This window comes from Bactrocera neohumeralis, chromosome 2, assembly GCF_024586455.1.
Source record: "Bactrocera neohumeralis isolate Rockhampton chromosome 2, APGP_CSIRO_Bneo_wtdbg2-racon-allhic-juicebox.fasta_v2, whole genome shotgun sequence".
Taxonomy (NCBI): domain Eukaryota; kingdom Metazoa; phylum Arthropoda; class Insecta; order Diptera; family Tephritidae; genus Bactrocera; species Bactrocera neohumeralis.
In genome coordinates, this window is record NC_065919.1 from 9,279,454 (window position 1) to 9,302,664 (window position 23,211).

General features: G+C 35.6%; 1 protein-coding gene across 1 annotated transcript in view; it reads right to left on the bottom strand.

Annotated features, from left to right (window-relative positions):
- Positions 1 to 210: 210 nt before the first annotated feature.
- The window catches only part of LOC126767839 (uncharacterized), a 74,956-nt gene continuing 51,955 nt past the window's right edge, over positions 211 to 23,211 (bottom strand). Inside the window, exons 3-6 of the mRNA XM_050485512.1 lie at positions 22,893 to 23,047; positions 15,345 to 15,555; positions 13,928 to 14,185; positions 211 to 4,667 (exon numbers count right to left, since the gene is read on the bottom strand). Of these exons, the coding sequence (XP_050341469.1) occupies positions 4,177 to 4,667; positions 13,928 to 14,185; positions 15,345 to 15,555; positions 22,893 to 23,047 (1,115 nt within the window). The 3' untranslated portion in view covers positions 211 to 4,176. The remainder of the gene's footprint in view (positions 4,668 to 13,927; positions 14,186 to 15,344; positions 15,556 to 22,892; positions 23,048 to 23,211) is intronic.

The following is a 23,211-nucleotide window of genomic DNA, read 5'->3' on the forward strand; positions in this document are numbered from 1 at the left end:
GTAGGGTGCTGAGCATAAGCCATCATGCTGAAAGGGCATATAGTACCGGGAAAGCTCTCGTGTGCATTGGGACTTTTAATACAGGGTTCAAGTGCGCAAAATTATTCGGCTTACACTTAGTAAAGTCAAAATTGTTTGAAATTATATTGTAATTTGAAATTTGTATGTTTTATAACACTTCCGACCATTTCATTTTATGGTAATTTGCGATTGGCTATGGTTGGAGTATTGATGCATATGTAAATGTGCAGATTAGGTACGAGGACCGATGCAAGCTACTTCTATATTATATTCTTTAAGTATAAATTGCCCACAGGCACATTGAGATATTTTTCATATAAAGGCTGTGTGCGTTCCAGCCGACGATTTTTAATAGCTAAGGTAATGAGTTCAGTTATACTGGGGCTTCAATATGGATTTAGGCGCTAAACATAAAATCACACGATAGACCAATTAACGCAGTGCATAAACTTTCTGCAATACTCGTGACAGGTGCTTTCCGAACCATATCCATCGATGCTGCTGAGGTATTAGGCAATATTGCGCCGATTAACAGCCAAGCAGGAAAATTCGCGTGAATATATAACTTATCTGAAACATTTACCGCAGCAAAAGGAAAGGATAGCATCAAAAGCCTCCCAAAGTGGCAGCAACGGTGGCGGACTTCATGCGAAGGTGGACAAACAGACTGAATAGATAGACAACATGGAGACATGTATTTTCATCTGACCCAAATACTCAGTGGCCATGGGTGCTTTATAAGAAACTTATAAAACTATCGTCATGATTTTAGTCCATATTTTCCGATGTGTACAGAATACTATGAACACGTACTCTATCATTGCCATAGGTTTTCAAGTATAAGGGAAAAGCTTAAAACCACAGTTGGAGGTAGTTTTCCGGTGGAAAATTTGACTATACTTTTGTACGTGTTCTCTGTGTAATGGAAAGATGTCAGCGAAGCGGCAGCTCTAATTATGACAAGTTAAAGACATTTACAACAGATTAGGCGTCAGTCAGTCTGAACAATAGTGGAGACTTAGATGTCTTATTCTCTTCTATGAAGTAATACTTTGTCCGGTGGTCCCGTGGAAGAGACATGAGATGGATGTTGGTTAGGTTTAGTGGCTTAAAGTCCCGTACCTCGGCTTTCGATGATTCCTTCTACTATAAAAAAACGACGGACAAGGCTGAATCGACTCAGCACGTGATGCTGACCATATATGTATATATATATATTTATGTTTTAAAGAATTTTCGCTGTTTGCTTTAAAGGGTAGCAAACTTCATGGCAAACTTAATATACCCCGTTCAGCATATAAAAATATGTTGGGAAAACGCATAATGAGTGATGAGTCGATTAGAATGTGGCAAGGGATTAGTTATAGAATTTACCAACGATAGGTAAAATATTTCCTTTTGTTCAGCCATTGAGGAAAAATTTCACTTAACATTAATTTATCCTTTGTCTTACTCATGAGCAACATTCATTGAACTGTTGTACTTGAAGCAAAGAAAAATTTTTTTGATTTAACACTAACATGTAATGCTTCTCCGAACCTGTCATATTACAAACCATCGTTTTTGTTTTAGTAATGACATTATGTGCATTGCTTTTTATTATCAATTTTGGAATAGAAAACTTCACCTATAATCGGACAGAGTAAAATTTGCGGTGAAATGGGCCAAGGTATGTTGCATGCCGCTTATAAATCGTTCTTCAAACGTTTGCGTCAAATGATTAAAGAAAAAGGGTGAAATATTTGGACTAACGAACAAATTCCACAAACTATGAAGTATACTTTGTCAGTTAAAAAAACCTTGAATTATATTAGTTTCTTTCATTTTTATTACACTTTATTTTAATGACAGTTACTCTGGATTGCATATTTGCCGTTATTGGTTAGAAAAAAATGTAGAAAAAAAATTGTAAAAGGGATGTTGAAAGCGCATGAAAAATCGTGTTATGACCATAGAATTTCATTATTTAGAAAAATTCGAAAAATTCGCATAAGAGAATGGATTTCGAAACTTCTTTCCCGGCGTAGACATCCCTTACGGGGTTATGGCCGAATTTGCGTTTCGATTGATTCGATTTTTCGATTAAAAAAAGTTGCAGTGTTTTGGAATATAATTTGTTATAAAAAAAAGTTCATTGTACCTCAGTTCATATTAGAGAATTTGGACAGTATAATGCATGTGTAAATATTTTAACCGTTTCCCCAAAAGAACTTTCGAATTTTCGTTGATTGCAATACTGTTTGAAATTTCTGTGCTTGACAGCACTCTATAGTCTTTACAAATTTGTGGCATTGTAACTAATATTTTTCGCCATTGATAAGCCATATAAATGCTAATCTTTATCATATACATTTACAACAAGTGATTTAATTACAATTATGAACCCATTGCTCAAATACAATGGGAAAATGCGTTGTTTTCACGAATTATTGTTCTAAAAATGTACGCAGCACAGTCAATACATTAATTATACGCTGGCGCTTGTGCTTAGTTATTCTCTTATTTTACATCACCAATTGCTTCATTCGCCTTTTTACATATATTTGTAATTTTCATTTACATTGAAAACATGATTTGGTTAAAATGCGATTTGCTCGCTACAACGTGGCATCGTGAAAATTAAATCCGCATTTAAACCGATCAAATTGCAGTACAAATAAAGTTGTATTACTGTCTGCACATTTCCATGCAAACCAATCACACCAATTCAATATTAAAATTTATCGAAGAGAATAGCACCTGTTCACATACATATATGAATATGTACGAGTATTTGCATGAGAATGCAGCAATTGCTCATGTCATGCTTTTGTTGGATATGAAGTGCTGCTATGTGAGCGAAATTCACCGCAGACATAAGTATATTAGGCTGACCGTTATTTCCAAAGTTATTTTTTTTTAGCTGATCACGCAGAAGTTTCGATTTTAACGCTAAAAAGTTGTCCAACGTAAACCAATTTACTTTTCTTAAGCATGTAATTTGGCATTTTGTTATATTTTACATAAAGCAAGTTAACCTACAATTTTGAAAACAGGTAATTCCAATAAATTTTGATTTCTAAAAATTGATTTGAAAACGTTTTCGTTCAAAAATTGTATGAAGTTAAAGTTATGCATCAAATATATTGAGCATTCATACAAGTGATTTATATGGTACAACTGTGTTGCTCATGCGGCATGGTGTACTCTGTGAATGCTTAGTTCATGGTGCATGACTTTATTTGTGTTTTACTTTTAAAGAAACGTTTTTTATGATAAAACTAGTTATAATATTTTTGGAGAGCGTAAATTTTTTTGTTTAAAAATACTCTTTTCAAAGTTGTAAGACTTTGTTTAAAGCAAAGGATCAAAGAATCCCATGTATATGAACAAAGTTATTTGATTTAGGATTATTTTTAATTTTTTATCGCCAAAACCGATAATTCAGGGAGAGGTTCTGCGAAAAAAAATAAACTAAGGAAATAACGGACACCCTATTATTTACTTATATACACATTAGAGCGGTTTGATTTTTTTATATAAAATCGCCTTTGACAGAAATATTCCACGGATCATTCTGAACAACATTGCCTAAGAGAATATGGGTCTAAAACCGGTTTCGAGCCAGCTGTTTTTATGACGAAGTTTAAATAATCGGAATACTCGGTTGTATGGAAGGTATGTGATATAGTTATCCGGTCCAGTCGACTTCGACAAATGAACAATGGAATATCAAAGTGCCTCTTTATAATAATATTTCTTTCAGTTATCTCAAAATTTTACGAAAAAAGCTTTCTAATCCTTGAAAAACTTTTTCCTAAAACTCGCTGGATTGAAACCAGTTTTAGACCCATACTATCTTAGGCAAAGTTGTTCAGAATGGTCCGTTTAACATTTCCCGCATATGCGATTTTTCCGTTTTTTTTTTGCAAATCGACCAGCTCTAATACACATAGTTACGAAATGCAGCTGTGTGTTTGAACCGTAGCGAGTCTGAGCGATTGGTGTAACAAAAGTGTAGAAAAAAAAAATAATATAATAACAATACACATACCTACATATATACAATTACAACTACAATCACTAAACGTGTAAAATCGCAGTCAATATGCTCCTCTACATGCCATTGTATTCGTCTATACTCGATTAGTTGAGCGCTTTTGCTCAATTTCGCAATCACCTAAGCAACGAAGCGCTAGCGGACCATCGCCGCCAATGCCGCCACCAACACCAGCAATGCGTCTCTAGTGGCCGTCGCACTTCATGTCTCGGCATTTGCAATTGTTGTTGTTGTTGCAGTTGTGCTTGACGGTGCTGCCATTGACCGCATTGCAGGGCCCACCTGGAGAGCAACCAGCCCACAGACACGATGCACCAATTTGTTGTGGCCGCGGCAAGCAGCAGTTGTTGTAGCAAGCGCCAGAACACCGTCATCGGCCACACTGTCGTTCGTTGCTGCAGGCTGGTGACCAAACGATGTGCACTTGGACATTTAGCTGTTGTTGTCACTTGGGTAAAGCTTGCGGCCAGTGTGGTGAGCGCGCGTCGGGTTATTCGATGGAGATAGCCGTGTAGTGTGCTGGAGAGGCGATTAGCGCTGCTGTTGCCGTGCTGCATGGCGGCCGGATGTTCACCGTTGATGACGTGCACCACCACAGATGCAGAATCTGTACAAGAGAAGAGTATGCAAGAAATATATTAGTAGTGACATATGCAACGTGGGGAAGTAGAAAAATATTGCTTGACATATTTAATTAGTTTAAGTTAAGAGGATTTGTGCAGAGATTTGGATTAGTGTGGCTTCTTTGTATACCATCTAAATTGCGAGTTAGAAATAGGCATTGCAAAGACTGAAAATGTTTCTCACTGTGAAAACCACAACGGGGAAGGAGAAACATTTCAAACAGATAGGTTGTGAAACAGAAACACAGAGAGAGAAATTTTGGATAAAGTCTCACATATACATATGTATGTGATTAATTTCAATGGGAAATTTCAAGAAACTTAATACTTAATAGAGTAAACTTGAATAATTCGAAAGTGTTAGAATTATCTACACCGCTGATATATACTAATGGAATTGAAGAGTATCTCACAGTAATTCGAATGTACATATATACGCTTCGAACAAATGCTGTAATTTGCGGTCAAAATGATCTTCTTTATACTCTTTAATTAGATAATACCAATATGAGCCCGGCGGCAGCATGAAATTATTCCAAGCGACAACTTTTAAAATTGACAGCTCTGCGAGTAAAACAAATTGCTTAAAATGAAGATTTTGCCACTTGACCGCCGCGTCAGGCTGACCAGCGCGCATAAAAAACATACAAAAAGTTTTTAAATTAAATTATGCCAAAAATGAGCTACAATAAGGCCCAGCGCAGCAGCCTGGGGATTGCGAAGATAAACTGAGCGAAAACAAAGAATGTAAGAAATAAAAGTTTATACGTTGAAAAACCATAAAAAACCAAACAGTGTGAAATATCACAGTACTGCGAAGATATCCGACCACAAGTAACCGCAACGTATAACACCAACAACAACTTGGCTGTTCGTGTAGCAACTCGTAGAACTCCCTCGCGCTCGGTAAGCATAATTCAATTTGTTAAGCCCTTTGCGACATCGCGGCATCAATAAGCTCGAAGAAAAACTGAAAAATGTGACAAGCGCAAAAAAAATAAAAGTTGAGATATTAAATATTTTCGCACAAGACAGCGCAACAAAAAATATAAATAAATGCGTTGAAGGAAAGTAAGTGACAGCCAGTGTGACGACCAAAGGCCGACGCAATAAACGAAAAATGAAAATCAAAATTGGGGCAAATAGTAAAACATAACATGAACAGAATATATATATTAGGGTGGGTCCCGAACATATATTATTATTTGGTATAAATATGTATATTAGGGTGTGCAAAAAAATAATGTAAAATTTTGAGCAAATAGTAAAACTTAACATGAACAGAACGTACATTCTTTGACTTTATAGACATATGTATGTATATATAAATTAGGGTGGGTCAAGATAAAAATAAAATCAAAATTGGAGCAAATAATAGGAATAATAAAATTAACATGCACAGCCCGTATATGTATATGCTTCATATAAATATGTACATTAGTGTGGGTCACAAAAAATCTAAATTAGAGAAAATAATGAAAATTAACATGAACAGCCCGTATATACGCTTTATATATGTATGTATATATTTACATTGGGGTGGGTCAAAAGAAAATAAAATAAAATCAAAATTGGAGAAAATAATAAAATTTAAAATGAACACATCGTATATACATACATACATGCTTTATATAAATATGTACACATATACCAAACACTAAATTTTTTTTTTCGTTTCGTACTCTGAAAAATTGCTTGACAAACAACACCTCTAAGAAAGCTAATAGCAAGAAAAAACGTTAACTTCGGTTGCACCGAATCTAAATACCCTTCACAGGTGCATTTCTGTTAGTAACTATGTGTTCAGTTTGTATGGAAGCTATATGCTATAGTCAACCGATCTGATCAATTTCTTCGGAGATTACATTGTTGCTTTAGGAAATAATATATACCAAATTTCGTGAATATATCTTGTCAAATGTGAAAGTTGTCCATAGAAGAACTTGATTCCGATCGTTCAGTTTGTACGGCAGCTATATGCTATAGTCAACCGATCTGCACATTTTTCCTTTAGAAAAAATATATACCAAATTTCGTGAATATATCTTGTCAAATGTGAAAGTTGTCCATACAAGAACTTGATTCCGATCGTTCAGTTTGTATGGCAGCTATATGTTATAATGGTCCAATATCGGCCGTTCCGACAAATGAGCAGCTTCTTGAAGAGAAAATTACGTTTTGCAAAAGTTCAAAACGATATCTTAAAAACTGAGGGACTAGTTCGCATATATACAGACAGACAGACAGACGGACAGACAGAAGGACATGGCTAAATCGACTCAGCTCGACGTACTGATCATTTATATAAATACTTTATAGGGTCTCCGACGATTCCTTCTGGGTGTTGCAAACTTCGTGACAAACTTAATATACCCTGTTCAGGGTATAAAAATAAGGGCAATTAATTGTAACAGGAAGGTCCTCCACCTAACCGTTTTCTATTATTTTCTTATTTTAAGATAGAACAAATTATATCTCGCTGCCAATAATTGAAAAAAATGTCGATTCATAGATTTGGTAATAAATTGAACGCGCTACAGAATGGTCTCTTTCGATTATTTCGTAACCTAACTGCTTAAAAAATATCAACAGTTGAAGTTTGATTATTTTAAGCCATTTTTTGCTTAGGAATTTTTAAATCAATAGAATTTTTTTTTAAACTAATAGTTTTGTATAAAATTTTTACTGCTCTTTGAAATATTTTTTTTTCCTACCCACCCTAATGTATATATTTTAAATCTTTGCAACGGTAAGCGTTCCATCGTCTGACAGCGGACTTATATGTTCAAGTGAATTAACGCTCGCCTGAACTTTTAAATGAACTAACGGGAAATTCTCATCTTATAAATCCATACCTACCGCTGAGTTGTGTGATGTATGTATATGTGCTTGTGGGATATGAAATATTGTAGGAGCGATGAAAAGTTGTAAATATTGTCAGATGTCAAGCCAGAAAATTATGATTTTTCAAACTTCACCTTGACCGGGTGTAAGTGTCTGCAGCGTTCACCAATATACCACAACGAGCGCGATTGTGCGTGGAGTATAGTATATATGTATGTCACAATGTCAGTGTCTTCTTTATAAGTGAGTAACGAAAGCCGCATATATAAAGTCGCAATTTTGATAAATGAGTGTGTGATATAAATTAAAGAAGAAGAAGAAGAAATAAATAATTCGGCTCCTGACTTCTGTCAACTCAATGACCTAAAGTCTACCTGTAATGTTGGGTGAGTAATTGAATTTGCCGTTTTCGTCACTAATGAACTGCCCTTGTCTGCAGTTGACCATGCTGTGATCACAGCCACGTAATTCTATTTCTGCCGACTTACTTACAAGGCATAATTCATGTGATTGCTGTGCACACAGTTAGCTGCGGCAACGTTGTATCAATCATTTGGGAAGCAGGGAAGGTGAGTTGGGTGCGTCTCAGTTATAAGTGCTTTCCTGGAATTACATCAACTGCTTTCACTTAAAATATGTCTAAGTTGGGTTTGTCGCGCTATCGAAAACAGTTCGGCTCATTTTCGACAGCGGCATGTCGCAACAGCATGTCACTTGTCAATTATAAATAGCTGTTAAGTGCAGCTAAAAATAATTATACAAGTATTTATGCTCTTCTGAATTTTCGAAATTTCGGTTTCGAAAAGTTTGACTTTTCTAAGATGCTGTCTCTGAAATTAGTTAACCAAACTTATAAGTAATGAATTCATTTGTCTTGACAGTGCACTAAACTTCGCCGGTTCATTATGAGCAAATATGTTTGAAAACTTAACCTTGAAATCTTTCATTTAATTTACCACCCGCTAACATTGAAAATTTTATGTACACTCTATACTGTGTTAGCGCACTTACTTGGCTCATGCTTTGTGTACTGTTTGCTTCACTCAGCAAATCCTTTTAATCCAAATGTTCTCACGACAATAAAACTTTTGACTTAACAGCAGTTAATGGATTTTTGTGGTAAAACACTTTGTCTTTATTCGGTGCAATTAAGTATGTGTCGGTACTTATGTGTAAACACAAGCGATTTCGTACAAATATATACACACATATGTATACTAATATAATGTATTTAGACGTGTGTGTATCGTATGTCTTAGTTCTTCGCTGTCACAACAAATTAATTATGCGACACGTTGTGTGCGCAAAAATAAATGTCGCCGTCACGGTTACCAATTTTTGGTTGGAAGCTGCGTACTTTGCACGCATTGATATATATTTCTTTGTTTTGTGTTGTTCTGTTGTGTCAAGGAAATATTTGCCATGAAGCATTGCGCTTGGAAAATACTTCAGTTTTGAGGATTTGCTGTTGAGGTTTTAAATTTAAATCCAAAAGAAGCTTACGCCAATCAAAAGTTTTCAAAATTATTACAACCACGCCAATATTAACTATGGCTGTCGGAATGCATTTTATGGCTTTTAAAGTTACTTTATTACTTCTCTCTCCAAAGGAAGCGGCTGTTGTTGATATATTATACATAATATACTACAGAACCAGGAAATCTGCTTGTGTTTACGGTGGTATATGTCAGACCATATACTGCTCTATAGAAAGCTTAAAGATATATAATGACATCTATTGACAAAATACGAAACAACTTTTTCGACTACCCAAAATAATTGAAATTAGTTAAGACGGCAGTTGTTTCAAGAAAAATGAAAAATACCTTAACTGACCAAATGAAACTCCATAAAGCTGTACGTCAACTAAAAAGTATTATTTTTTTAATTTTGACTCCTGAAGTTTCAGTTTTTGTCCTAGAAAACCTTTCAACGTCATCTAAAGCTTGATTTTCTGTTGAATTTGTGCCTAATCATGTTTCTTTTACCATGTTTATAAAATGGGAAAGCAAACAAAAGCTTTGAATGCGGAATATTCTATTACACAATTTTTCACTTTACAGAAAAGGTCTGAAGAATTTTTCGATGAAAATAGTGCTACGAAAGTTATGCGAGATAATTCAGCATGAGTATTTATGCAGCCATGCACCGTCATTTTTCACCATGAGCACATGTGCAGTACACCATGTCGTATGAGCAACACTGTTGTGCAAGTCACTTGTGAAAATGCTGACAACATTTGATTGACTTTATACAAACTTTAAATGCGTATAAATCTTAAAAGAATATTTTTATGGAAAAAATTATTCAGACCTTGTTGTTAGATCATTAGAAAATCACTTCGGTAAAGTTCTAGAGTTGCTACAATTGGTTGTAATATTAAACAAATCCGCTGTGTGAATGTCATATGTCTTTTGAGTAGTTGCTTATAGCTTTTCGCACAATTGCCATATTTCGGCCAACCCAAAAATTGAAGAAATGTGTGCCTCCTTTTTACCTGTTGACAATATAATAACCCATAAAATCAACAACAGGCATTTGGTATTGACAGAGACAAAGCAGCTTAAATGAATCATGGCAACCTGATAAACTCTTTCAAAATCTATGAAATTTGATCGGTTTATATAAAGTATATAGGCTGTTTAGTTTTCACTCATACACAAGCACACGTGCAATTATGTATGTGTGTGATTGTAAAATAACAAATAGTTTATTGGAGCAAGTTCCGAACACAGCACCAAACCAGTAGCATGACGTCTGCACAGACTACGCCTCGTTATCTGTAAAATATCTAGTTTAGCGAAACAACAAAAAATGACTAGAAGGAGCAAAAATACAATAGACACTGGCTGGACTATGAAAAGCAGCTCTGTTAGTGCACAAATTGAAGCAAAAAAAGAAAATTTAATAACCAATTTTCCAAACAACAGCTGTGGCATCATTAGATAAACTAATGGAGTGTCAAGACCTAGGCAATGACGTTCGAGTACACAACAACAACAATGTTGCAATTTAAGCGAAAGCCAGGATAATAACGAACATAAGCTGAGAAGAGTAAAAAATTCACAAAGAAGTTAAGATACGGGCTTCATAATCCCAATAATACAATAGTAACCAAACGGACGGACATGTATGTTTATTATTACATTAGGTATAATATAACCCTTAGCAATGCCTTTTGTTCAATCACTTGTTGTGTTGTTCATTTCCGTGGCACTCACCATTGCGGATACAAGCCAGCAATTAAGTATCCTTAAAATCTAAATACTCTTTTACGGTTCCAGCAAAAGGGGAAGTAAAACAAATGCTGACTCAAAGGACACATAACACATAAAGGACACCGGGATAGCAGTAAATTGAAAATATTTGCATTCAAACGCTGTTTGATAAGGGTAGTGATGGAAACCGGATGCTTCCTACTGATTGCCACATCCCGTTATTTCTTTGTTGATTTTGCCACTTAAGTAGAATGAGAGCAAGTGCCTTTTGCTTAATAATTTTTTTATTCAACAGTTTACGGTTCGACATAAAATATTAATTTCTCGTACTTGTTTCGCTTGCTCTTTTTCTTTTAGCGTAGGGTAAAAGAGCGGAAATAAATAATTGACGTTTGACAATGCCAAATATTTGCTGTATTGCATAATTTCATCTGCGTTTTCGCGAAATAAAAACCTTGTTGGATACTCTGCAGAGCTTATAAATTTATGATATTGATTTGTGTCTCGATTCAGCGAAACGTCTTACAAGTACCAAGTAAAAAAAGTAAAAATGGACTCAAACCTTTCTATTGTTTCATAAAGGAGCACTGCTACCTTTTTAGCCACAAACGACGGGCATATTGTGCACCAAACAACGCTTGTTTTTAACTTCGCCAGTCGGTCAGAAATATACCACTTTTAAATTCTTTATCATAAAACAGATACATTACTGTCTCAGAAGCATTTTAATTAAATTTTACGAAGCCGTTAAGCTTTTTTATTGAAAAAAATACTGCTGCTAAGTAATTTCGTTTGAGAACAATAGCTGGGCTTATTGAATTTTTCCAGCCAACTTCACACTTAACAGTTATATATTTGAACAGCTGATATAGAAAAGCTTGTTTGTAAACAAAATTCCTTAATTTTTTGGAATAGTGTTTATTTCGCGCCTTATCGATGATGGAAGGTCAGTAACAACATTTTAGGCATATTTTACTGCTTTACTATTAAAAGGGTCAAAAGCACAGGAAAAGTAAAGCGAAAATCATGGGATGTATTGACCGAATGCCACTGCCAAAATTGGTTTGCGAAAATTCGTTCCGGCAATTTCGATACTGAGAATGCATTTCGAAGGCATCTTGAAGCCAATGTTGGGTAATCTTTTTTCAAAAAATTTTTTTTTCTTGCATTTTTTGTTCTCTTATACCCTTAGAACTAATGTAGAAACCCACTTTACCATTGGAAGGTTTCGAAAACGACTCAAAAATAATAGTACCGCTCAACGTTCGGAGCGCTCGGAGTGCACACCTCAAACTTTAAACGCGTTTTTCTCAAAACACACTTTTTTAAACTGGCGGACATGATTTCGGTACAACTACTCAACCCATTTTCTTATTTTTTTTTTTAAATGTTCACAAAACGCCTGGCAATCTTCCTTATATTTTTTATAATTTATTGACAATGATTTATGTAAAAAAACATGGAGAAAAATTAAAACAAAAAACGTTAATGACTTTTTTATTTCTCAAAATTTTTTCATAATTCTAGTAGGCACGATAACCATTCACGTACTTTTTAAGACTAAATTGGGTTTCTGTGCTTCATATGATCCAAACATGAGAAATCATGTCCGAAAAAACGCATCTCATTCACACAGCCATTTCTCCAACAGATGTCATCAAAAAATTTCGAAAAAGTTTGTTTATACACTCCACGATATACCTCATGATATGTGAGAAAAGTTTTATTGCAGAATAATAATTTCTATGAAAAAAAAATGTCAAAAACAGGCCAGATTACCCTCCTGACCCCTTAAACTAAAGTGGTTGGTCGATGCAAATCGGCGAATAACAAGTCGGAAAATTGCTGAAAAATTAAATTTTGAATAACCCGAATGTTCACAAGCTCATGAAAAGCCTAGGATTAATATCGAAGCTTGAAAAGATCCATCCAGCAGCCACAGAAGTGATTCATTTTTAAGTGCATTGTCATTGGCGAGGAAAAATGGGTTGCTTACAAGAATGTAAAGTGCAAGAGATCATGTACCAAAAAGGATGAGCCAGCTCAAACCACTTTGAAGTCTGTGGTCACCAAAAATGAAAGATTATGTTGCATGTTTGGTGCGATTTCAATGAGATCGTTGATCTCGAAGTTTGCTCGATAATACCACTATTAATTCTGAAGTATATTGTGATCTGCTGGAAGAATTTAGGGATGCACTCATACAGAAGAAGCCAGAATTGATCAAAAGAGAAGGTGTGATGCTGCATCAGCATAATGCGGGAACTCATACAAGTTTGATGACTTGCCAAAAGCTTCTGCAGCTTGAATGTGATGTGCTACATTACGCACCACATTCTCGAATTTTGGCACCTTCGGACTATTACTTGTTTCAGTATCTGCAAATTTTTCTACGGATATAACTTTCACCTCAAACTACTTGGACCAGTTTGTTGCTTACAAAGATGAAAAATTTTATGAGCGTTCAATCAATCTATTGCCCCGAAATATGGCAAAAGGAAGAAAATGCAGAATAAATATTTTTATAAAATATTTTAAACAATAAAAATTCGTAATTAAATTACACTAAAAACCGAAATTGCTTAAAGAACGACCCTATATATGGACTCTACTCAGACTACTTCACCTTTTGTCAGAAATTTCCAAGCGTAACTATTTTTCTGGATTTGTTTGTTGTTGCAGGGCTAGTATTGTGTTCAAAGGTAAGTTGAACCTTTTTGTTGCACGTGTGCGTTTCACCATATCCCCAAACACTATCGCAATGTGGCATCACTGACGCTAAGCTAACTGTCAACAGTTACGTGCGAGTATAGCAGCAATGATATTTTGATATTTTGAGCGCCATAAAAATCATAATATGCACGAGTGGTAATGCAACACGTACATGCCACAAACTTAATCTACAAGTGCTTTAACAATGCCAGCACAGAGCTGCGGCTGAAGACACGTGTGACTAACACAATGGCGTACAAATATGTAACTATTGCGGTGATGTGGCATTTATGGGGCATGCTCCGCGGAGAAGATCACTAACTACACCGGAGTCTCGGATTGAAGAAGGTGCTATTGTAGCTTTGTTGCTGAGGATGGGGATTAAAATATGCTCGCTCGGTTGCATTAAGCTGGGTTCTTTAGTTGTGTGTGTGTGTGAGTATGTATATGATGAATGTGTGTGACCTTACCTGAACTGCTCGGTGAGCATGTATAATTCCCAGAATCGGCTGGCGTTGCCTTGGCTATCAATAATTTACTGGTACGCGTCGAACGCTCCGTTATGACATTGATGCCGCCACGTTGTGAATAATTCATAACGCGTTTACCTTTATACCAATATATAAAGGATGGCGGTATGGGCGATTGCATGGCGAGACAGGTGAGATTTATGTCACTGCCGCTTTTGATGAAAAGTTCCGCATTGCCAAGAATTTTTGCACGAGATACTGTAAGAAAACAAAAGGCAAAAACAGCGTCAGGAAATTAAAAGTAAACACATACAGTTATGCATACACATATATATATACGTGAAACAGCTGTGTAAAAAAGCAGCCACGAAACACTCAGCAAACCAAAACAAAACAAAAAACATCTTTGCTATTCTAATTAAACGAGCTTTTCAAGGCGGTTCTTTTACTACAGTTACCTTGCCGTTCGTGCACTTAATTAAGTGCAAGCTACACTTTCGCATAAGCAACTGAAACTAGTTTGCAACGAAAAGTTTTGTTTAAGTCTAAAATAAAGTTTATACAGGGGTTTCCAATTAAAGTACTATGATGAACCACATTTCCGAGTACTTTTTCCCCTAAATCAAATCTTATTTTATGAATAGTACGTTCAATATTGACTGTTAAAGCTTGAAGAGAGCCTGTTTAAACCAAATGTCTTCAAATAACTACACAAGAAGTGGTCAAATGGTGTTAAATCTAAACTTCTTGGAGACCATACAATGTCAAAATCTCTTGAGATAACCGAATCCCTAAACTTTTCTCGCAATAATTCGGTTGTGCCACGTCCTGCATGGCACGTAGCGCCGTTTTGGAAGAACCGGATGCTGTCAAGGTTAACTTCTTCCAATTACGGTCATCAAAAGTTGGTTATTATCGATCTAAAAATATATATATATATATATATAAATATTATATATTTATATCACTCTCCATTGACACTAACAATGTCACCAGCATCATTTCGAAAGAAGTACGGACCGATGATTCCAATAGACCAAAAACGACACCAAACTGTCAATTTAGGTGAAGGTAATGGTTGTTTATTAATAATTTGTGGATTTTCTTCGCACCAGAATCGACTTTTTTTTATTTATTGCATCATATGAAAGTGAGCCGCTTCGGAGAACACAGAAAGTCTAAAATTTAAACATACCAGCTTGTTATATTTTTACGATCTTTTAAAATTTAATAATTTTTCCTTTTCAATTTACTAACGCAAATAAAAATATACAGAAAATACTAAATTCCAAACTAAATCCATTTAATTCATTCACAAACACATTTAAGTTACTCTAACACAACTGACCAAATAGTATTGCAAATATATAACTACCAGTTAAATGCATAAGCAGTCTAATATCTAATCATTACTCACCCACTACATTCAGTCGAAAGCCTTGACTTATCTTTGGCTCTGTGGACACTTGACACTCATATGTGCCAGAATCTCTTGGCTGCGGCGACGATATCCTCAGTGTCCACTCATCGGAGCCCTCAGTGTGCAGTGACTGGAATCGTTGGTCATTCGTGTAGGTGAGTATGCCGACAGTGAGTATATGCAGGTCACGTTTACGTATCCAGGACACCTGCAAAGAGCCAACCAAATGCTGCTTAGTAGCATTCGAGCAATTCAGCGTTCAAGTAAAATCCACATTCAAGTGATTGATTGAAGATATATGATTGTTAAGCACTTAAACCAGTGCTATTGTGCTATTAATTAGCGAGCTTGAAAATACATTCAGCTACTTAACAACTGCTCTCTTATGGCATTTGTATTTTTACGCGCACTTTATAACGAAAAGTGTATATTTTATTTCAAAGTAATGACATGTTTTGAGATTCTATTTTTTTAATTTAAGGTTTGAATTTCCGACAAATTTTCTGGATAAAGTCATAAATGTAATTATAGTTCTTGTTGAAATGGTATCTCAGACGGTGAAGAAATTTCTCCAAAGCGATCGATATTTAAATTTTCACATTAATGTTTTAGATAAACTTGTCAGGTAAAAAAGTTTTGTAACAATAATTTTGATATTTTAAGTTACGCTTAAGTGCAATTTCTTCCACAAAAAACCATTTGTTTTCTTGGAGTAGCCGCCATTTGGTCAAAAATGTAAATTTTATCATCATCATCATCTAAATTGAAACTGAAAGTTGCTGAGAAAAGCTTTAATAGGTGTAGAAAATGCAAAAGAAGCGCAATGAAAATGATTTATTGCCACTTTGACGCCGCACTCTTCTCAAAGAAACTCACTTTGGGTGGAAAACTTTAAGCCAAATTGAAATTGTAAGACAAAAAACTGGTGCTTGGTGTATTGACCCATTGTTAAAACTGGTTTTGATTTTTGGACTTGAGATATATGCAACGCCAGACAACATATTTTGGATCCTCAGTGAGATTAAAGAAGGGCATACAAAATTTGTTAAAGTAAATCGACGATTGTTTTAGCATAGTCAATTACATCATGAAATATTTACTAAAAATAAAAACATACATATATATATAAAACACGTGTTTCTGACTTGGACATGGATATAATCTATTACATGGGGTTACATGGGTCTACAAAAATCGAATTTTTTATTGTCATTCTAAACTTTGCAATACCGCTAGAATATTGTCTAAATTTTCAAGATGATCCAAGTAATAGTTTCAGAGATATAGCCTTCATAGCTTGTGCGCTCGAGGCCAGCAAGGCTAAGTGCGCCGTCTTTAAAAGCGTTTTTCTCGAAACAGTGTTTTTGAAGTCGGTTGGAAAGATTTCTAGAGAATTGTTCAACCGATCTTCATGAAATTTTACACAGATCTTTGAGATATAATTCTTAAAGATTTGGACGAAGGATTTCTTTTCGATTACAACTATTTAAAAAAAAATTAATGAAATTTTAGTTTTTTTGTAAAAATGTCTGTCAAAAATCAAATTTTAAGTTTCTGTTTTCTCTCGTTCAAGTCCTAAGTTGAGGTTTTAACTAAAACACGTATTTTTTAATATTGGATGTACATGTAAGGAGTTATCCTGCCAACACTGGCGCATTTTTTTCCCGAGGAACCACCGGAAATGCCATCGCAATGGTCAAGTTTAAAATATTTTTTTCCAAAAATTTCAGAATATCTTTGCTAATATTGTATGTTTGTAACAAACAAAATTCCAAGAAAATATATCATTTTTTTATGAGAAAAATTGTTGAAAAAAGGTTGTTTTTGGCCCTAGGAAACCACTTTATCAAACTTTTTACTGCATATTCATTTATATCCGGCAATTAAATATTAGTATAAGCAATAACGCTTAATACCTTGTTTTGGGGTATGGAAATGGGTCTTTCAATCTAAAATTTACCTCAAAATTTTTTTTGGTGCGAAATTTTTTTTTGTGTGAAATTTTTATTTGTGTTCCTTGAGTCAAAATATGGGACACGTATTTTTTTTTACTTCGACTCAATATGAAAAGCTTAGTAATATAAATCTTCAAAATTTCAACTTATGAAGAAAGTTTAAACATTTGCTTGTACGAAGATAATAATTTCATTATAAAAATAAGTAGCTGGCCTATTCTTCACAATTTTTTTTTTGCTTTTCTTGCACTTTTGGATTTTTTTGTATACAAAAATTTTTTTTGCAAAAAAAAATTTTAATTTTTGAACTATTCTTACTTATTACAGTTGCTCAACAGGTTTCCTGTTATAAATTATATTACCGCAGATAATTGTTTAATATGCGAAATGTACGTGTTAACATAAAAATTATTTCTGAGATGCAATGCAGTAATTGAAAAATTAAAAAAAAAAATGAATAACTGTGCTTAAGATATCATTTGCATTTTAAGTGCGTTTATTCAATTTTTTAAAGAAATTTTTCAATTTCATATCAGAAATAATTTCAAATTTTTATAATCAACCTACGGCAAAACTTTCAATAATTATTTTACAGACCAACATTTAGCTGATAGATTCGTTCAGATTTAAGAAAGCAAAAAAAATCTATATTTCAACGCTTGTGAAAGCTTAAATATTTGTGCACATGCTGCCAAGCTCGATCCCTTAATTGCTTGGCAGCTCACGTTCAAAATGTCATTATCTATTAATGCCCATAACGAACAATCTAGTGGCCTATGCCACTCAAGCCAGCCCTACACATGCCTCTATATATGTATGTGCCTAATTTCGTACGAATCCCAGTAGTAAAGTGTGCAGTAAACAAATACGAACCTGACTCATTTGGAATTCGATACAAAAAGTAACTACCCGAAAGCTGCCGCGTGTGTGCCTACACTACACTTAATAAGCCGTCGTAACCAGCATTACTGAATTTAAGTGGTATATATGTACTGCTGACTATCTGTTGGAAGCTTTCAGTGATTAATCACTCAATTCTATTCTCTACTGGGTGTAAGTTGTGGCTGCACGGTGTACACTGAAGCGTGCGCTTTTGTGTGTACGCGTGTGTACGAGCGCTTGTTTAGTGGCTGACCCTTCACATGCCATGAATATTTTAAGCCTTCAATGCGCTTATGTAAATTTTATGGGCCGATAGTGTAACACTTCAATAACGCTATCGGTTTTTTTTTTTTTTTAATTTTTTTTTGCTTTTATATTTATTTTCACCTCGCTTCCTCTAGGATATTGCTGCATCAGCCTGATGCCTTGTTTGCTTTTTTCTTTATTCTCCAGCTGCCTCTATGGCTTTTAATGGCGAATTGGTTGTCATAAAATATTACCTAAAGGATAAAAGGTGCAACCTTTCCAGCAGCGCACAAGGCACTTACACAGGCACAAATCTTTTGTATGTAGACCATAACTGTTGGTTACTAAAAATTATGTGCAAGCTTCCATCTTTTTCGCTACGAATCTGAGTTTAAAACTTATTACTTATTTTTTTAATGCGAACATTTTTTATGGCTTTGGCGCTCGGTAATAACTTAACCCCCATTCTGGCGTGGTAACCTCCATTGTTGCTGGGCATTGTGGCGGCGAAATTATGCGGCGCTGGCAGCAAATTGAGCATCTGAACACATGCGCATAAATCTACACGATAATAGAAGCCTCAGCGCACGTGTGTGTGTCATAGCTCATGTTAGCTCATATACGTATTAACAACGGGGTAAGGCACCTCACCGTTAAGTGAGTTAAGTAAAGTTTCCTTTCAAAAGGTATTTCATACTCGAACTGTTTGGCAATAAGAAATTCAGCTTGCTTTGCATAAATTGATGTGCCATTAATAAGGCATTTTATGAGTTCGCAATTCAAAAGAGATAAAAATAAACTGCCAGCACTAAAGAAAGTTATTTTCACTTCTGTAGTATCGAAAGTGTTTCGATTATGACATGGACCTTTTCAGGAACTGCACACAATTGAATAGAATTTTTACCAGTTAAAGATATTATGAGAAGCTAATAAATTGGTGTCCTCTACTTGCACGTAGTGTAAAGTGTGATTTGCGATCCTCATGTCATCCTTTAGGATGCCTGCCTTTGACGCGAATTTTAACAGATCCTACGGCCTCCCTACCGATACCAGATGCTTGCAGCGTAGTCTTGCCAATGCGGGACAAATGGACAAGAAATGCTTCATTGTTTCCCTGTGACCTGTTCTAGGCATTTCTAATACCGGTACTTCCAATTTACCGTTTTGCACATGACTTTTGCAGTCTTACACCCAGGCAGATCATTCCATCGTTTTGATTTTCTTTACCATGCTTTTGTCGTATACACAATGCATGGGTTTCCCAATGTTTATCACGTTATCGGATGTTAGCCGTACACCATTCTTGACAATTGCTTACTACTGGCAACACTTTCTACTGCTGCCCTTTTCCCAATAGCAAAGACCTCAGCTTGAAATATACTGCAGTGGTCCGGCAACTTCAAAGGTTGCCTTATGCCTAACTTTGGAAAGTATATTCCCGCACCAACTCCATTTCCATTTTCGATTCATCCGTACTGATGTTTAGTCTTGCCAAAATATCTTTACGCCAGACATCCTTTTTTATGTTTACCTTAAAGCTTCTTTCTCAGTTGAAAAGCGGGGTCATATAGTCGGTAGGTGGCCATTGGGTTCCGGTAGGTGGATTTCCGTACGCCTGCCCAACATACTACTGCATCGCAAAGGAGAATTGGTATAACAATAGCTGGGTAGCACCAGTGCATGAAAGATTTTTGAAATTTGGCTCATCGCCAGATATCTCTCTACGGAGGTTTGTTTTTTTACTTAAGAGCCGATTATTAAAGAACGTTAATCTTTCTTAATACACAGTTTTACTAATTGACTAAATAATGGCCTTTTCAAAAAAAAAGGTTCACAAAATTGTGCGTTCTTCTGACAAATAAATTTATTTCAACCTTTAAGTGCCGAAACTTATGGGCATCACCGGTCTGTAAAAAGTTTAACATATTACCCATATACATATGTACATATATTTTTAACCAACAGTCCAAGGTAAGCTTCAAAACCCATACAGTTTGAACAATACTATCAGCTCCAAGGACAACTAAACTTTACAAGCTTAGGTTATCGAAACAAAACTTAGCACCAATAGTGTCTTCCATGTTTGAAATTGGTATATATAATGAAAATAGTTGAAATGCGAAAATTATATGAGAAACTTAGAAATAATTGAATGCTTATGGCAAAATCGATTAGATAGCAAAATATCTTGATAAATAGGCAACTTTTGTGATTAGGCGTTTAAAATGCATAAATTCGTTTGAGTAATTCCCGAGAACCCATAAGACAAACTCAACAATTTCGGAGGTTTTGGTTGATTTTTACATGGTAACCATATATCGGCAATAACTCCCAAAGACGTGTTTACCCGAAATATGTAAGTTGTGCTACAAGGATAAAGGAATTAAGCTGTTGGAATTGGAAAATTATCGACATAAGGCCAACCTAAGCCTGCTAAACGTAAGCTAGTTAGTCTATAGAAGGTTAAATTTCAATAGTATATTTCAGTTGAGGCAACCCTCTAGAAGTAAATGGATGATATTTTATAACCTCTTCCTATATCTAACCTATATTTCGAAGTCACAATTGCAGAAAAGATTTATGCCCTCAATTAGGATTCCCTGTCTCAGTAACACTCTCGAAAAGGCTGACGAGTTGGCAAACCTAGCAGGCTCCTTAAGACCATACCCACTAGGAACGATCGAAAGTGTGCATTAATGATTATGAAAAAATGGCTTAGATGAGATGGAAATCAATAGCAAGCTGCAAGATGACGAGGCAGATATAGCGCAAGTATGGCAGGAATAGAACCAAGAACTTATTAAGTAGGGACATAAATATTTTATACAGACTACCAGCCACTATAACGGGCACTGGCCTTTTGTAGACCATGCGCCAAAAATGTGCCTGCCTTACACCAGAATATGCATCGCTACTTCAAAATAGAAGGGAATACGGAAACGATTTCCGATAATTTCTGTGAATGGCCAGCCCTATTACAAACCCGACACAAGAAACTTGGAACCCTCCATACACCAAATAATAAGTGTCTACAAAAAGCATAATGGATCTTAGCAGTTGCATTAAGAGCACCAAATGACCTGAGCGCAACGACACAACATATCAGTTATATGGAGAATATTTTGTATATTTGTAAGTTATTTCAAGATATAACCAGGGTAGCGCTAACCACTATCTGACTAATGAGAATTGCAGTTGCGATACAAATGCTTTAATATTTAGTCATCTGCACCTACGCACCTACCACAGCTATGCAAATGGATGTGAATACGTATCGGTTTGACTATATTGCACTGCGCCACATGTAAATGCAGAAATGAGAACACAGAAGGAAGTGTAGACATGCTATAGAAATATCTTTGTCCGCACACAGCGAAATTACTTTATACTTGTATAGCACAATGCAGCAGTTGCGCTAAATTATTAGTTTATATTAAGATTTTTTCTTTCTATTATGTGCCAAGGTGAATGCAAATCCGCAGACAGATAAAAGTAATAAGTTTGTACACAAACACAAAGCCCACTTTATACACATATCTACATATCAACATATGTGTATGTGGTTGCAAGTGCTGTCGGGCCGCAATTGTTTTGGGCACTTGTGCAAGCAGTAGCTGAGGCTTCATAAGCCTGCCACTGCAAGTGCTTTGGATAATGCTTGAGTGTAAATCGCACACACGCTCGCATTTAAGCGAAAGCCTGAGGCAAATACCGCAGGGCATACTTTCGGTTTGTTCGCTTCTTTACACGTATTTATTTGTGCTTCATTTTCACTGCAGCCTATTGTGTTGTGCCGACGAAATTTAAAGATAACAATAAAATGTAGTTATCCCTCTGTTGGTGGCGGTTTGTGCGTGCTAGGGCGGTTGTAGCGTTGCCACAGTTTTCTGTCGGCGCGCAGTATAACTCGCTGCAATGCTGTTTTGCGCCTGCAGCTTGCATTTACAGATAGACAATTATGTTGGCGGCCACAATATATTTAATTACACATCTACGTGCATTTTCGTGCTGTTGCTTATTTCTTTTGTGTCTCGTTCTTTCCTGTTGGGCACTTCCGTTTTCATTGTTTGTAATGTGCTTTGTTCTCGCGCCTTTGCTTTCGCAGTTTAAATATTTCTTTCGCTTATCTACTTCGCAGTTGGTGTTTGGCGAATTACGTGCGAGTAGTGCAATTACTACAAATTGTGGAGAGACTTTACCTTGAAATTAAAAACAGAGTTCCATTATGAAATTTTTCGTGAAATGTAATGAACGTAGACCGCATAAGTATGCGTGCATATGCATTTATATAGAGTATTGGATGCGATTTCAAGGGAAAGTGTCTTTTTTTGTGTTTCCTGGTAAACAATTTCCAGCTCTTTTGTAGGCGTAGAAATTAAATTTTTTTCCCTTAGTGTATTTTCTATGCGAAGAACTTGAATGATTTTTATTTGTGTTGAGCCCCTAAAAGTAGGCAACTTACCGCTCTATCGCCTAAATTGCGCACGCGACAATGCAACAGCGCCGCCTGGCCCACTGTCGCTGTCACTTCACGTCTCGACGAGTTGTCAAAGTAGGGCTGAGAATAAGGTGTTTCCCAATAGTGAGGCGGCACATCTCCACATATTGTCTTGGTCTCTGTAAAAGAAGAAAATGCATTTTTTGTATTTGGTGCCAGCATAAATTGCAAATATTGCTGAATAAAGGAAAAAATGCAGTGTGAAATTGAAGAGTGTATACAGTTGCAGTTTATTTTTTGATACAAGCTAAGTAGAGTCAATACAAAACATAAATCCTGATTA